The sequence below is a fragment of the Lepidochelys olivacea genome (genome assembly GCF_965140295.1).
Source record: "Lepidochelys olivacea isolate rLepOli2 genome assembly, chromosome: 7".
NCBI lineage: Eukaryota > Metazoa > Chordata > Testudines > Cheloniidae > Lepidochelys > Lepidochelys olivacea.
In genome coordinates this window covers 5,987,847-6,002,711 of record NC_140417.1, presented here as the reverse complement: position 1 = coordinate 6,002,711, position 14,865 = coordinate 5,987,847, and the positions used below count along the sequence as shown (strand labels likewise).

Here is a 14,865-nt window from a genome sequence, read left to right as displayed (position 1 = left end):
CATTTGGTTATTGGACATATCCCAGAATGCATCAGCCTGGTTGGTAGGATCATCTGGCCCATAAATCTGGGCTTACCTCAGTCTTTGTTTTGCAGCTCACGTTAATGAAATATCAAAGATACCAGATCTGGGAATACTTCCCTTTTAGACATTTTTCACTCCCAGACTCAGTTGCTCACCATCTCTGTAAGAACGCTAAAGAAATGAAAGAAGCTACCACTGGAGCTAGCACTGATTCAGCGACTATGCAGCAGGCTACCAGAAATGACAAAACTGGTGGATGGTGCCTTGAAAATAACTTTGGCCAGGAAATTAAGGTTTTAAACCAGGACAGGGCAGAATAGAAGGTTTTCAGCACAGCAGGAGCTACTAGGGTTGCTATAATGACAGGCTGGGAAGAGGTATAAAATCCTGTTGCCCTGAGCTGCGCAGTACAGAATTTGGCACAACCAGGTGATTCATTTTCACCGCCAGGTTTCCCTCGACATTTGCACCGTCCAGGGAGAAGTCACACTGGCAGACTCTAGTGCGTGAGTTAGGAGGGGTTTTGTAAAGTGGCCTCTTCTTCACATCCCACCTTCAAGCTCACCCCTTTCATGAATCTTCTCTGCCCCTCTGTCATTTGAGTGGCAGGTGCTGCCCTATGCTCATCCAATTAAAAGGCATTGCAGGTTCTTGGGAGCAAAGATCCTGTCTCACCGTATGTTGTATGAAGCACCATGCCTGTTTACAATCCTCTTAATAACTCCCTAGTACTGATAAGCACCTTCCACCTATATTATCTTTCCCCTGCTGCTATTAGAACACTGCCCTCAAAGGCTCCAATGGAGATGGAGACCTGCCTCCTTGTGCAAAATGCCGTACAAACATATAACAAAAGATCAGTGAAGCCACTGAGAAACACAGATGTGCCAGAAACTGGGAACCTGGCTGCAAACCTTGAGCTTGGATCCAGCTCCCAAACTCTGTGGATTGGGCCCATCGTTGCTACGAATTCTACTCTTCTTGTTCTCATCAGCTCACTGTTGCAGTAATCTTCGTGGGGCAGCCGAGCTGTACAACAATGTGGTGGGGTTAACGTGGCTTATCAAAAGAGCTTGCACTGAGCCTTTGTTCTCCACAGGCCAGTCTGAGCTATTCTTGCAGTGCAGTAACTGTATGAATGTTGATTATTTTTCTGAGAGGCAAGTAGGTCCCCTTTAATTTGAAGCCCACGGGCCAGATTCTATTCAGCTATTCCATTGTGGCCAGTGGGGAGAGTGTTGATGTAACTGAGAACAGAGTTTAGTCCCTTCTCTGCAGAGTGCAGCAGCAGTTACACCAGGAAAACAACAGAAAGACAGATGTTGAAAATAAAATGCCTCCATCCTGTGACTTCGTCAAATGAATTGTTGACCCCGGGTAGAACAAATTTTTCAATGCGTTTAGGGAGGTTACATCTTGGTACCATGTGAAGTCAATTCAACAAGGGCTTCTTTCCAACAAAATATGAAAGCGGGAAATGGTATTTTCTTCCTATTTACCTCCCTCCTTCCTGGGCCTGCTGCAAGGCAAACAAGTGTGTAACTCCTTATAGAATAGCAACACCAAGGCTGTTCTGTAGCTCAAGCTTCAGTAGCCGAGCAGTCGGCATCCTGCTTCCTCTTTTCTTTATTCCCCTTTCACAAGCTATTAATATTTTTCAAACCCTGAGATTTCCCCGAATCCCCTGCATCAGTTGGTCCCACACCCATTCTTGAATTCGCAGCACTGCCAACACCCATGATTTTATTGCAAGTCTTATGATAATTTTCTCTTAAAGCCCCACTTCCTGGAGTCAGGTGTTTCCATGAGGATCTCTGCTATCATTTGAAGAAAAAAAGTTCTAGTCCTCAGGGTTGTGCAGAAAAACCTGAAAAGGTGAAACTGAAAGGCTAAAAAAAAAACAAACAGAAAGTAAATAAAAGAACCCCAAATTATTATTTTTTAAAAACTCGCATGATTTCTAAGGTAATCTCATGATTTGGGGGGGCTGACTCATGGTTTCTGAATGCTTGAGGTTGGCCATGTTGAACTTGTCTCCCAAAGGCATCTCTGAAATCAAAAAGCATGTTAGAATAGCTACTTATGAGCTTCTAACATCATATAAATTACCATAGGGCAAGCATTTCCCTAACACAATTTGGCAACCCCTCCCCCCACTGCCATCAGTGGGGATTGTATGTGTGTATTCCAGGGCAGAATTAGACCCCTACTATTAAAAGACTGACACCAAAAAGGCTTGCTTTGGAATGAAGATGAGATTTCTAGAAAGATGCTGAGTGATTGGCTTAATTTTCTTCTCCTTAGCAAATGCACGAACTGTTTTCTCAGACAGCCTTGGGTTCCTCTGCATGTGTGGAAAAGTTATGCTCTGCCCAGAACTTTAAAGATAAAAGTCTTTCTTAATCAAAACATCACTATCGTTAAGTCAGTGCTGCCGGCTGGACAAAATGAAGTTAATGGGTTTACCCCGCAGTGAAATATATGGCTATACCTGCAGGCTCTGCCTTACTCTTTATATGGTAATGTATTTGGCGTGCTAGCTAAGAACCTCGAGCTTGTCCAGACTCTCATATTCTTACCTCATATGTACAACTGGCTAAATACCATCTTTGCTACGGTCAATGAGTGTTCCAGTTGCTTTGGTTTGCAAGGACATGGTGTTAGTGATACTGTACACAGAGGTGAGCATTCATGGGGCCAGACTCTGATCAAATGAGAACTAACTCCATTGATGTCACTGGAATTACACCAGTGTGAAACCAGAGTCAGAATCGGGTCCCTTTTGCCTTTCAAATATAATACTGGCACTGTCTTGTCATTTTCGTCATCTTTCTGCATAATTAGATACACCTACAATACATAGAATCATAGAATACAATACACCAATCATTGACATGCCTTTGCCCCATCAGTTTCATCTCTCAGAGGTGAAGTTTGGAATCTTCACATTTCTATCAGATTTGCATTAAGGGAGATTATTTTTTAATTGAATTGGGCTAGAAACTCATAAAACAATGATAAATATGTCTACCTATATAGAGAACAAATGGGGGTTATATTTTAGTAAAGAAAGGTACCCATAAGGTGTTGCGTTTCGCCATCGTGAAACATCAAATCCCAACATTCATAAAATAAAGTTTTCAGAAATATTATTTTCTCAGCTTTCAATTAAATGGTCACACAATAAATTGTAATGGTTCAGCGATACCAGACCCAAGGGCATTCTATACAAAATGATAGGGCTGCAGCCCTGTCTGACCGATCATTGTGTACTGGTTGACAAGATGCTAGTGAGTCAGAGACTGGAGAGTGGGGTTGTTTAGGATGGTGTAATGAGAGGAAAGGTAGAAACTTCAGCTCCCTGATGGCAAGATCTTGACATCTGTAAAATCTTCCCAGAGAAGTGATAGAGGTCCCATCCTCTCAGACATTCAACACTGAGATGGACAAAGCCTTAGACGGCTCAGTGTCCAGAACAATTCCACATGGCTGGGGAGATGAACTAGATAAGCTATTTAATCTTTGCCTCTCCAACTCCTCTGATTATATGAACCATTCTTTATACATACAGATGTTTTCCTGCTAGGAGATTGCACAGACCCACAGTAATTGGGAGACCAAACATCCTCCCTTCATAGATTATTTTTAATACACAGACTACAGTGTGAAATGAACAGTATCCCTAAGGAAAGGGACAAATTCATCTAGTGTAGTTGCACCCAGGATAAACTGAGTCCTCTCCGTAAGAGTGAAGGTCTGCGGCCGGGATCCCTTAATGGGTGAACATGTACATGTATGGTAACAGCAGTGGGGACCATCCTTTTGTTCTGCATTTGTACAGCACTTAGCACAATGGGGTGCGGGTCCGGCACTAGGGCTTCTGAGTGCTCGAGTAATACAAATATCATAATAATAATTAATACCTGAAATTTGTAGGAAGCAAGGCTATGTATGAACAAGCTTCCTGGATTTTTTCCTCACAAGCCGAGTTGTATATAGACATGGTATCAGTGATGTGATGAGACCCAAGGTAGGATAAAGCAAGGATTCTGACTGACCATTTATCTTTTTGTGCTGCCGCCTCTCATTTTTTTAAAACAATCATCATCAATGGCCAGTTTACCTCATTTAATAACAACTGAAAACTTTAGTCACGTTCTTGGCAGTTAAGTGCCATTCAATATTGTGTCCCTATCACTGGACTGGGGTGAACATAGATTGGGGTTTTTTTTTAATGTTACAATTTTTGTACTTTCAAACATCTTGCTGTCCGTACGATGTCACAATTACACGATCCTGTGCCTTGTGTAAAAGGCGGACCGATCTATGACAGTGTTCTGGTTTCAGGGTGAGCTACTCCAGTTCCTCCGGAATGGATGTGATTAGAAGCCCACAGTGAAAAACAGTCTAAACATTCACACTGGGGCCTGCTCCGACTCCCACTGACGTGTATGGGGGGAGCATTGCTGTTGATTTCAGTGAGAGTAGGATCAGGCCCCTGGTGAGAGGTGACCGTGACACGTAAACTGGAAGAATATAAAATATTAAAAGTAGCATCAGAGCCTACTACTAGTAATAACCAATTGGCTGAACAGTGACAATGTTTATGACTTGAGCAGTATGGGGAGAGATTGTAAAGCCCATTTCCACTGTGCTTACTTTACTGCTACTTTAATATCTGCTGATTATAATACAAGCTCTTTCCTTTTAACTGCTCTTCTGTTGAGAGACACCTCCAGGAATTCAGTCAATGAGAGAGCTGCTATATGTTCTGGTTCTCTTCTCTGCCTTCACCATTGTCTTCATTTTGCCCCTGATATTGGAGTTTATTTTGTTCGTTCCCAATGCTTTAAATATTGTGGTGTTGGCTGGCTGGAAGAACGTGATTGCTATCCTGATAATTAAATTTTGTAAAACAGAACTAAACCCTGCTAGAATACATATCAAATTCTGAAATGCTAAGTCTTAGCCTTTAAAAACATTATTTATTCCCACCACATTGTTGCATGTTGAGCTGCTTCTAATCATATCATAAAATGTGATGGAAACAGTTGTGAAACCAACTGCTCTGTTTTTCCACAGTAGCTGATTAATTAAAGTATTCACAAGAAATTGTGCCTTGATTACTTTTTAAGGTAACAGCCACAGGCTGTACTGAGCCCCTTTGATGGACTGGATGCAAGCCAGACGCATTCTGTGCATTTGGTCGGTGTGTATTTTAGATTTGATGAAAAGTAGGAAATGGGAAAATCTGGCAGATCTCCCTGGCTTGACTTAACGGAGCCTCTTGACTTTTGCTAGAGTGCATTTTTTGTGTTATGGAAGGGCTCAGTGGAAATTTAGACTAAAACTGGATCAGACTGCTAATATTCTTAGCTGTCTTTGAAGCAAAGGCTAAAATGAAATAAGGAAGTTTGGGATAAAAAGGCCACAGAGTCTACCTGTTCCTGCTTTCAGGTTTTCCTTGGCTGTAAATTCTAGCAAAAGAAACCAGCAATCTGTAAACCCATTCCTTCCCTTGTTTTCTGTATTGCCTCATCGTTTTCTGAGTAACAGATAGCAGGCTTGAATCTGCCCTCTGCTGCAGTAGTGTAAATCATAGCTGAAGTCAATAGTGCAAGTGAGCACAGAGTCTTACACATTAAACTTAAAGCACACACTGATAGGCCACGTTACAGAAAAGCATTGTATCTTCCCATACCGCCCATAACAACCCAGTTTATCCCAGCTCCACTCCCTCTTCTCCAAATTCCAGTCCCCCAGTGTGAATCATACCCAGCAACCTCCCTGGTTACACAGTCTCCCATCACTCCATTCACTGAATGTGATTCATGTCCTTGAAGCAGTTCAGGTAAACGGGGTTGTACTATGTATCTTCTTGGCCTTTCCCTAGCGCTTCCTGCTGCTCCCATTCAAGACCATGGAAAATCTCTCCTTGACTTTAATGATGCGAGATCAGGCTTACTGAGCTAAAAAAAGGTGACACTCATGATGAATTAAACTAGTGTGTGTCTGAATGGCAACTGTTAGGTTGTTATGTGACTAGTTATTTGTATTGCAGTAGCACCTGGTGGTCTCAGTCAGGGATTGGAGCTCCATTGTGTAAACGCATATAACATGATTCTTGCCCTGAAGACTTTACAATCTAAGTAATTGAAAGAGAGACTACTGCAGTGGGATTGTGTTTCATAGCATCCTTTTATTTAACAATGCTTAGATTATAATATGTTTTATGCCATTTTAAAGCTAATTTATGCTGTTAGAATGGTAAAGGAACTTTTCATTCCCATCTTTCCATTTCACCTGACATTTTACATATTTAATAGGACAGGACAGGTCCTCAGCTGGTGTCAATCTGAAGTCACTGCAGGTCTCCCAGTGTAAACTAGCTGAGAATCTGTCTCTACACCTATTTATTAGCCCTGTGGAAGTTTATTTCTCAGCATAAAGGAGGAAACAATTCTGTCTCCCACTACCTTTAACAATCTGATACAGTCCTTGACTCTCTGGGGTTGTTTTAGCAAGTCTGGACTTTTTTCCCCCAGGAAAGACATAAATACTGAATTAGAAAACTGCTCTGGATGAATTGGCTTATTGCCAGGGGCATGCTGCCAATGAGTGTGTGTTTATAGTTTGGGATCTGAGCTTTGCTGATTGGCAGCAATCACTCAGATTGTTTCTTCTTCAAAATGAAACTCACAGTTGGATTTGTTTCTTCACAATTTGCAGGAAGATTTGCCTTCACTGTAAGTGCCCACAAGAAGAGCACTTTGTAACAGTTATGCCTCTGGAGATGGAGAAGACTGTGACCAAGCTCATGTTTGACTTTCAGAGGAATTCCACATCTGATGATGACTCAGGCTGTGCCTTGGAAGAGTATGCATGGGTGCCTCCAGGGCTGAAACCAGAACAGGTAAAACCTTTGCTTTAAAATGTGCTTTAAAACTCTCCTTTAGAAACAATTAGCCTGATATTCAGGGGTGTTGAGTGGGAGATGTTTACTTGCAGTATGCTATTCAGCCACTAGATGTCTCTGCGTGCTGTATAGTGTTCCAGATACTTGTGGCCTAGGTAAACAAGTGAGACAAAGCTGGGACTTGTGCTGTGTGGAACTAGGGTGACCAGAAGTCCCGATTTTATAGGGACAGTCCCAATTTTGGAGGCTTTTTCTTATATAGGCACCTATTATCCCCCACCCCCATCCCGATTTTTTACACTTCCTATCTGGTCACCCTATGTGGAACCTGCCCTTTTTGGGGTGGCAGAGGGGGGTGTCATTGTAGCTGTTTTCTCTAATGTCTCCTCTTTAAGAAAAACGGAGTCTATATATCATGACACATAAGGAACCAAAGTAATCGTGTGACTTCCTGCATTAAGACCAAAGGAACATGCGAGTACCCAGCACTTCTAAAGATCTGGACAAATGCTCATACTTTCCCCATATGGGTTTGGTTTCTCAGGGATACTATCTATAACTCACCGGGTAAAGTCACTCAAATGACTAAAATGAAGGTTGCATATTTCTAGATAGGAAATTAATAGGGTGGATTTATCCCAGGATGTTGTCAGTGTAAAATGTTCATTTATTTCGATTACTTGCAGTTTACTTGATTTGTTTAGCCTTTATGCTGAGCTTTTACATTTTAGACTTAAAGCTTAATTTCCAGAGGAGATTGTGAAATGAGGTTAGCCTTGATAATTGCTATGGTGATCGTTTTGAAATCATGTAAGGAGGCTGAAATAGGGTGGGAAGCCTATATTCTTAGTCTTGTATTAGCTGTCTTTAAAAATTCTGTTTTCCCTAGCTTTATTCCGAAAGTCTTCGGCATTTCCTGAAATATTTTGGCACCCACAGGCTGTAAATATTATCTGTCGGACTGGAGAAAATCCAGTTGCATTTTTCCTTCTTGTCTCTGCGAGCATTACAGCAATGCTCAATCCCTGCTTTAAACTCCTTGGCACCTTACATTTCATCTATTGCCATCTAGCTGGGCTAGCAGCCGTGTTAGTCTGTGTTCACAAAAAGAAAAGGAGTACATCCGATGAAGTGACCTGTAGCTCACAAAAGCTTATGCTCAAATAAATGGGTTAGTCTCTAAGGTGCCACAAGTCCTCCTTTTCTTTCTTCTAGCTGGGCTAGTTCAGATTTAACATTCCTTTCTTTCAGCTTTCACAGTGAGAGATTTCCTTTGTGTCTTCCCCGAGACTCGAGACTCGGAGGACACACATTTAGAGTCAAAAGAACCCAAATTCCAATATAATGGTGGCACATACTCCAAAAGAACATGGAGGTCAGCCCCTTGTGTGGATGCTTGTTGTATTTCCAAGATGCTTTGACTTCAGGCACATCCTGAGAAATAACGCATGTGCATGGAGCATTGGTTTAGGATCTTTTAAAGCGAGTAATCTAAAAATGCTGCCGGGGATGTTGAAAGTCTGAATTACCGCCCAGGTTAATCCATTTTAATCCATTAGTTTCTAGCTTATGCTTCTCTCTGAGGTCACTTTGCTCCTTGACATGAATATTAACTTTCTAGTTACGGTTCTCGGTCCACCTTATTTGATCTTCAGACGAACAAATGTGCAACTCTAGGTCTGGCTGTAATCACCACGGAGATGACACAGACAGCATAAGTACTGTGAACGAACAAAGTCTAGTGCTGTGAACCTAAATCACTGTTGCTAAGATGGATGCTTAAAGATTTTCTGCTGATCTTAGCCAGGAGCCATTTTGGGACCCATCCTATTTCCGATGGGCCTCTAAGGGCACAGCCTTATGGTCTGACTCATCTATACTGTGGAAAAACTAGGCCAGTACTAGACTTTGCAGTCTCCCTAGGAAAAGCAACAAGTGGGACCCTGGCCTGCTGCCATAATTAAGTCCACACACACGATACCCGTTGCTTCCCCCATCCTGCAGCCTCCTGTCTGCTGGGCCCTGACTCCCACTTCTGGCCCCAGTCCATTCGTGAAGTTCCAAACCATTGGGCGATTCCCCCTAAATAGATCAGGAGGTCGAGTGAAGCACAATTACCAACAGGCAGAACTGGGGTTGCTCGGTGAGAAGATTCAGTCTCTGCAGCAACTCACTGGTACGGGAGTCATACATAATTGCAGCCAGCCACATGGCTTCCTGGCTGATAAGTCAGGTGTGTGTACATGATGTGGAGTCCCTGGAAGCACTATGTCTTATGCAACTGCATAGGCCTAAGGCAGCCATTAAACTGGCTATTGGGCCACATTCTGGGCTGGATTCACTTCTGTGAATCTGGAGTAAATCTACTGAAATACGGATTTGCAGACAGTGACTGTTTCCATGTTTTTTGTTACTTTTCTATAGCACTTCTCTGATGTGCTGCTGGAGGGAGTTTTTCTTCCATTTTCAACTCTATTAAAATCTCTTTTTTAAAAAAAAAGTCTGAGTACATTAGGAAATAATCCCCTGGAAGACTAGGGGGATATGTTTCTTGATATGCTTGGAAGACAGAGCTTCCATCTCAGTAAGACACAATAATTTACTAAGAGTCTTTGAAGGCTATCAGAGGAGAAGGTGACCAATATCCATCACTGATGACCAATTAGTTTAAACTGCTGCTTCTGTCCATGTTTCCTTTTTCTGTTTAGTTCCCACAGTAGATCTAAGGTCTACAAGAAAAAAAGTGTTTCCATTTTCCTTTGGCATCAGTAGATGAAATTATGAATGAATGTGAGGTCACATCCCCATGTATAACCAGTTCAGAAATCCTTTGTCCACAAATACAGTAGTGGGTTTTGACAGCTTCGATATATCATTACTGAATTCTGATAGTCCAAAAAGTCTATAACTAGAGGTTTAAGTATAGCTAAGTTTCAGAGTGACAGCCGTGTTAGTCTGTATTCACAAAAAGAAAAGGAGGACTTGTGGCACCTTAGAGACTAACCAATTTATCTGAGCATAAGCTTTCGTGAGCTACAGCTCACTTCATTGGATGCATCTCTAAGCTGCCACAAGTATAGCTAAAGGAGAGTCAGTGCAGTCAGACAAAAATGGGTTGGCTTCTTGCCCACTTGTTCAAATATGGTCAATTTGAAAATGATGCGTGCTGACCATGTAAGAATCAAGTTGGTAACTTGACACACATTATTTAACAGTAATAGAAATTTGAGGTCAAGGATTTTATAAATAATGCTATAAGAATTGTGTTCATCAGCTGGGTTAAAACCATATTAGCTAAAGGATGGTGTTCAATGCATGGGACTACAAAGTCTTGTACAAAATGGCTATCCTTTGGCCTCAGCTGTGGAAAAAGATTGATCTCAGATGACAGAAAGGCTCTTAAGTCCCAATTTCAAAAGACTGGAACGTTGGCATGGAAGAAATTGCTTCATGGACCTGATCCAAAGCCCATTAGACTTCAATGGATCAAGGCCTCTATGAGCATCTGATTTATAAGATTATCTGAAAATGTCTTTTTTCTTGGAAAGGAATTTATCTCTTAGGTGAAGGAAAACACACACATGCCTGTGAGGGGTATGTGGAATTGTTAGGGACGGACCATTTTAGGGAAGGCTCATCCATAGTTCGTTACTTTTGTATGTGTTTTGCATCTCAGTATTAAAAAGCCAATAGAGACGAGTAAATTGGAATTACAGACCAGCGCTCTCTGCTGACTCAGGAAACGTGGGAGACAGTGTCAGCAGCCAAAGTCTTGGCTGGAGCTGGTGCTCTGCTAGCTAAACCTTCGCATGGCTCCCTGCGGGTATGTCCGATTAAGGGCATACATTTAAAATTGTAAATGTGTAGTTTCTATATTGTTGGACACTATGGGGGAAGCGTGGGAGGGTTGGAGTTCCCAGGGGCTGTGGTTTGCTAGCTAGAGAAATTTAGATCAAGGTTTAACATCCCGACTTCATTTTTGACTAGGAGGGATTTTTGCGGGTTTATAGCTTGTTTGCTCTCCCAATGGCTTTTGAAATTCAAAGCAGCATCAGTGGTGGTTCATATTTTTCAGAAATGTTGTGCAGACTGAGCTACAGAGATATTTAAAAGCCCCGTCAAAGCCAAAAGCTTTACACCGTCTTAATGGTGGCATCTGTACTGTGCCTCAATAATATGAGATAAGGGGGTGTGATGGGCATGTTCTGTAAGTTGAACAAATGATCGTAGTTAGTGGTCCTCTCTTTCAACTGCCCCATAACCTCCAGTTGGGTTTCCTGTCATTCCCAGACTCAAACCCCCTTTATATAGCAAAATAATGTAATCTCTTTTGTTGATATTACAATTGCTCAGGACAAGTCCCTTAAAAGTTATAAAAATATGATCTACGGTAATATTAATAGTGCGAAGGGTCATGAGACCAATTTCTTCTACAACGAACACTGCAATCTTGGCCTTGAGAGCATTGCAACGTGGTGTGAAATGAGCAGCTGTCACAGAGAATCTATTCAATAGTTAATACATTCAGTGGCTTCTGTTCTGTATCTTTGGCTCGACGTATACGAAGGAGGCCTAGTTTATAATACCCTCAAGCTACAGCAGTAGCTAGTCTAGCCGTTAAACGGTAGGGCAAAGAACAGCCAAGGGTCTCCTATAGTTTTAGTCAAATTCACAGACTTACCCACTAAATTAAACTTGTCAGCTATTGCAGCTTTGCATACAGGAGAAGGAAAATGTATTTTTAGATGCTCTGCCTTGCTTTGCTACCTGTGCATTGCTCAGGTAGTGCAAAAGGAACAGACCCCATCCCCCTAGCTGAAGATTGCACATTGTTGGGGTGTTCCCAACAGAGAAAAGGCCAGTGTAACCAGGTCACCCTCGCTACAGCCCCTGATGCAGCGGATGTGTTAGTGGCAGACAATAGAAGTGGCCAGGGCATGCTGTGTTCTGACAGATGTTCCCTCAGGGCCCTTTGCCAGCTGGCACAGATTAGAGTAGCCTCACAACGCTCTAGATTCATAGATTTGTTTTACTTGGAATATGTTTTATTGTCTCTATATGTCTCTATAAGTTTTATTGTCTCATCCTCTAACCTGCTGTGCTGGGAATCAGGGACCAGTAACCCTGTTCATGGTGCCTGCCTCTCTCTGCTTCGCTGAATGTAATCATGATAAGGCAGAGAATCCGACCCATTGTTCAGTGGGATCGATTTGATTCTCTTTAGCTGATGGAAATGGCTGGTGCAGCTTGATTCTTGTGGAAGTTCCCTTCCCTGACTTGTACTATCACAGAGTTAATCAGCTTGTTTGTATAAACTATTACATCAGAAACCAGATGCTAATAGTTCTCCATTTATTTTTCTTTTCTTTAAACTTAATCTGAAGCAGTTCACATGTTTTGAAACTGGAAGTGTATGTGTACTGGACAGCAGAGGAAGAAGCAGGGGAATATCAAGGACAGGGAAATTAAAATTGTCACATTCCACAGTGTTCAGTCTAACGTTGTACTGGAGCTTTATTTCAGCATGCAACATCTGCTAGCTTTGCATGTTACAGTGTGGCGCCAAGTGTTATATGCTACTGCATGTACTGTAAATACAAATGAATTCTCAGTTGGTGCTCTCCGGTGGATTTCTAAACATGCCAATTACGGTACCTGCAGTAAATGATTATCCCAATTCTTGGTGGCTCCTGGGATTTTAGCGCTGTTAGGAGAGGTTTTGGTGCAGTGAGTTGGTAGATCCCAGCATAAAACAACTGCTAATCGTTTTTACAAGTGATCTTAAAGGGTCATTGTAAGGCTACATTGAGGTTTTGTCCCTTTCCTGTCTCCCTCCCAGGCTTTTACAACAGCTAACCCTAGTAGATATTTTTCCCCAATTTCATTCTTTTTCTGCAATGCCAATGAAGTCAGCTTGCTTAAAGAATGTTTGCAAACCAAGCCTTGCAGAGCTCTACTAGAGCATGAGAAACTGAGTGTGATTGTGAGTAGAACACCATTGAAACTGACTCATCGACGGCTGCCATCCATGCCAAGAGACGTTGAAGAAGTAAAACCAGCGAAAAGTGTTTGGGGTCATTGGTAACAAAGGGATTTTTTAACTCTAATTTTTTTCACCTGTCTCTGTCCCTTTACATATGACTGGAAAGACAACAGGAACAACACCGCCGGATAATGATTGACTAAGAAACGTGGCAGAATTCTGATTTGCCAACAAGAGTTCTGAGCAATCCCCATAAAAAGAGCCAGATCCTCAGCTAGTATAAATTGGTATATTGAGGGGTCCCCATTTGCTCCTAAGCCACCCTCTCTGCAGTCCTGGGTGTCTTGATGGGGGAGAAAGGGCCTCTGATTTTACAGTAGCTGAGAATCTGGCCCGTGATGTACATCCAGACAATTCAGATCTACCTGTGCTTTGCCATTAGACCTCCAGAATTTTAAAGCCCCGGTTTCTAAGGGCCCTTGAGGGTGCATCTAGACTTATACGGTGATGACGTTCTCATCCCACCTAGGATTTTCATCTACGATACACCTTACACGAGTACACCTGTCTTGTACCGTGAGGCTTAAAATCAAAGACAGAATGATTTCCAGCGCCGGAGGCATGGGATTATATGCACACCTTGGTGTTCCTCAATTATAATATGGATTAATGTGGTTTTAAATACTAACAAACATACAAGGATTCTTTTAATATAATTTCTTTCCTGCCAAAGAGATTTATTAATTCTTCCTGCGTGATCGCCGCTAGGCTCCATTAGCTAGTCAGATTGTTTGTGGTCGCTCCCCAATTTTATATGAGTTTTTATTTGTTCTCTGTGTGTTTATCGCTAGGTCCATTTCCACACTTGTTAGCCAAATCTAGTTCACCCCCCTGTGCATGTCCTCTTACCCCCCACATACACACTCTGTCTCTCTGAGCCGAAACAATGGTTCAGCCCAGTATGGAATGTTTAGGGAGGAAATTAAGTGGAGAGATTCCAGAGGCTCACGCCAAAATCCAGTCTTCATGTATTAAACTAGAAAAATAATTGCACTCACAAAATGTTTTGCCTTCCTAGTTTGGATTTAATTATAGTGTCCAGCCCCAGCCCCAGCCCTGGACAGAAATCAGGTAAGGGAAGGGATGGTCTTCTGGTTAAGCCATTGGATCGGGGAGTTGAGATCTGGGTTCAACTCCTGACTCTGACACAGACTTTCTGTGTGATCGTAAACCAGTCATTTAAACTCTGCTCCTTAGCTCTTCATCTGTAAAATGGAGGATATAAATACCTCCTTTCTGTCTTGTCTGTTGAGCTTGTTAGCCCTTCAGGGCAGGGTCTCTCTCTTACTATGTGTATGTACAGTGCCTTGCACATGGGCCTCGATCTCACGGAGGGGAACCTAGACATTACTGTAGTACGACTACTACGAATAGTAAGTACTAGTCATCTGTCTGTGGTATCTGACTAGCTGTATATGTGTTGACTTAATACAAAGGTTGTTTATCGAAATATATTGTTTCCCCATGAATATTATATGATACATGATGGGCCAAATTTTCAGAGAGATTTTAACCCTTCCTCTAAGTTTGCAGATGCTGTAATTTTCATGTATCGAAGTTGTAGAATTCTGTTCCATGGACATGTAAATAAGGGCACATGCAAAATTCTGGAGGTATTTTTTTTAAATTTAGCCCAGTCTGAATCATATAAATATAAACACCAACTACAGCAAGAAAACAGTGTTCATTTCTTTAGAGGTATGTCCGTTTTAAACACGCACTATTAAAGTCCATGAACCATCTTGTAAAAAGGCCATTTAATAAGCTAGTTTTCAGGGAGAAGTCAGAGAGGGACTAGAACCTGGATCCCCGAGTTTTAAGTGCTCTGCCAGATGAGTTGCAGAAGCAGCTCTGCTAGTTCAAGCCAGTGCAGACTTGTTTA

The 14,865-nt window shown here is 42.0% G+C and overlaps 1 protein-coding gene across 3 annotated transcripts in view; it reads left to right on the top strand.

Annotated features, from left to right (window-relative positions):
* Positions 1-14,865, top strand: part of PRICKLE2 (prickle planar cell polarity protein 2) — a 202,258-nt gene that overhangs the window by 138,819 nt on the left and 48,574 nt on the right. For all 3 annotated transcript variants that reach the window (XM_084634184.1, XM_084634186.1, XM_084634185.1), the window contains one exon: positions 6,754-6,937. In XM_084634184.1, coding sequence (XP_084490310.1) covers positions 6,754-6,937 — 184 coding nt within the window. The remainder of the gene's footprint in view (positions 1-6,753; positions 6,938-14,865) is intronic.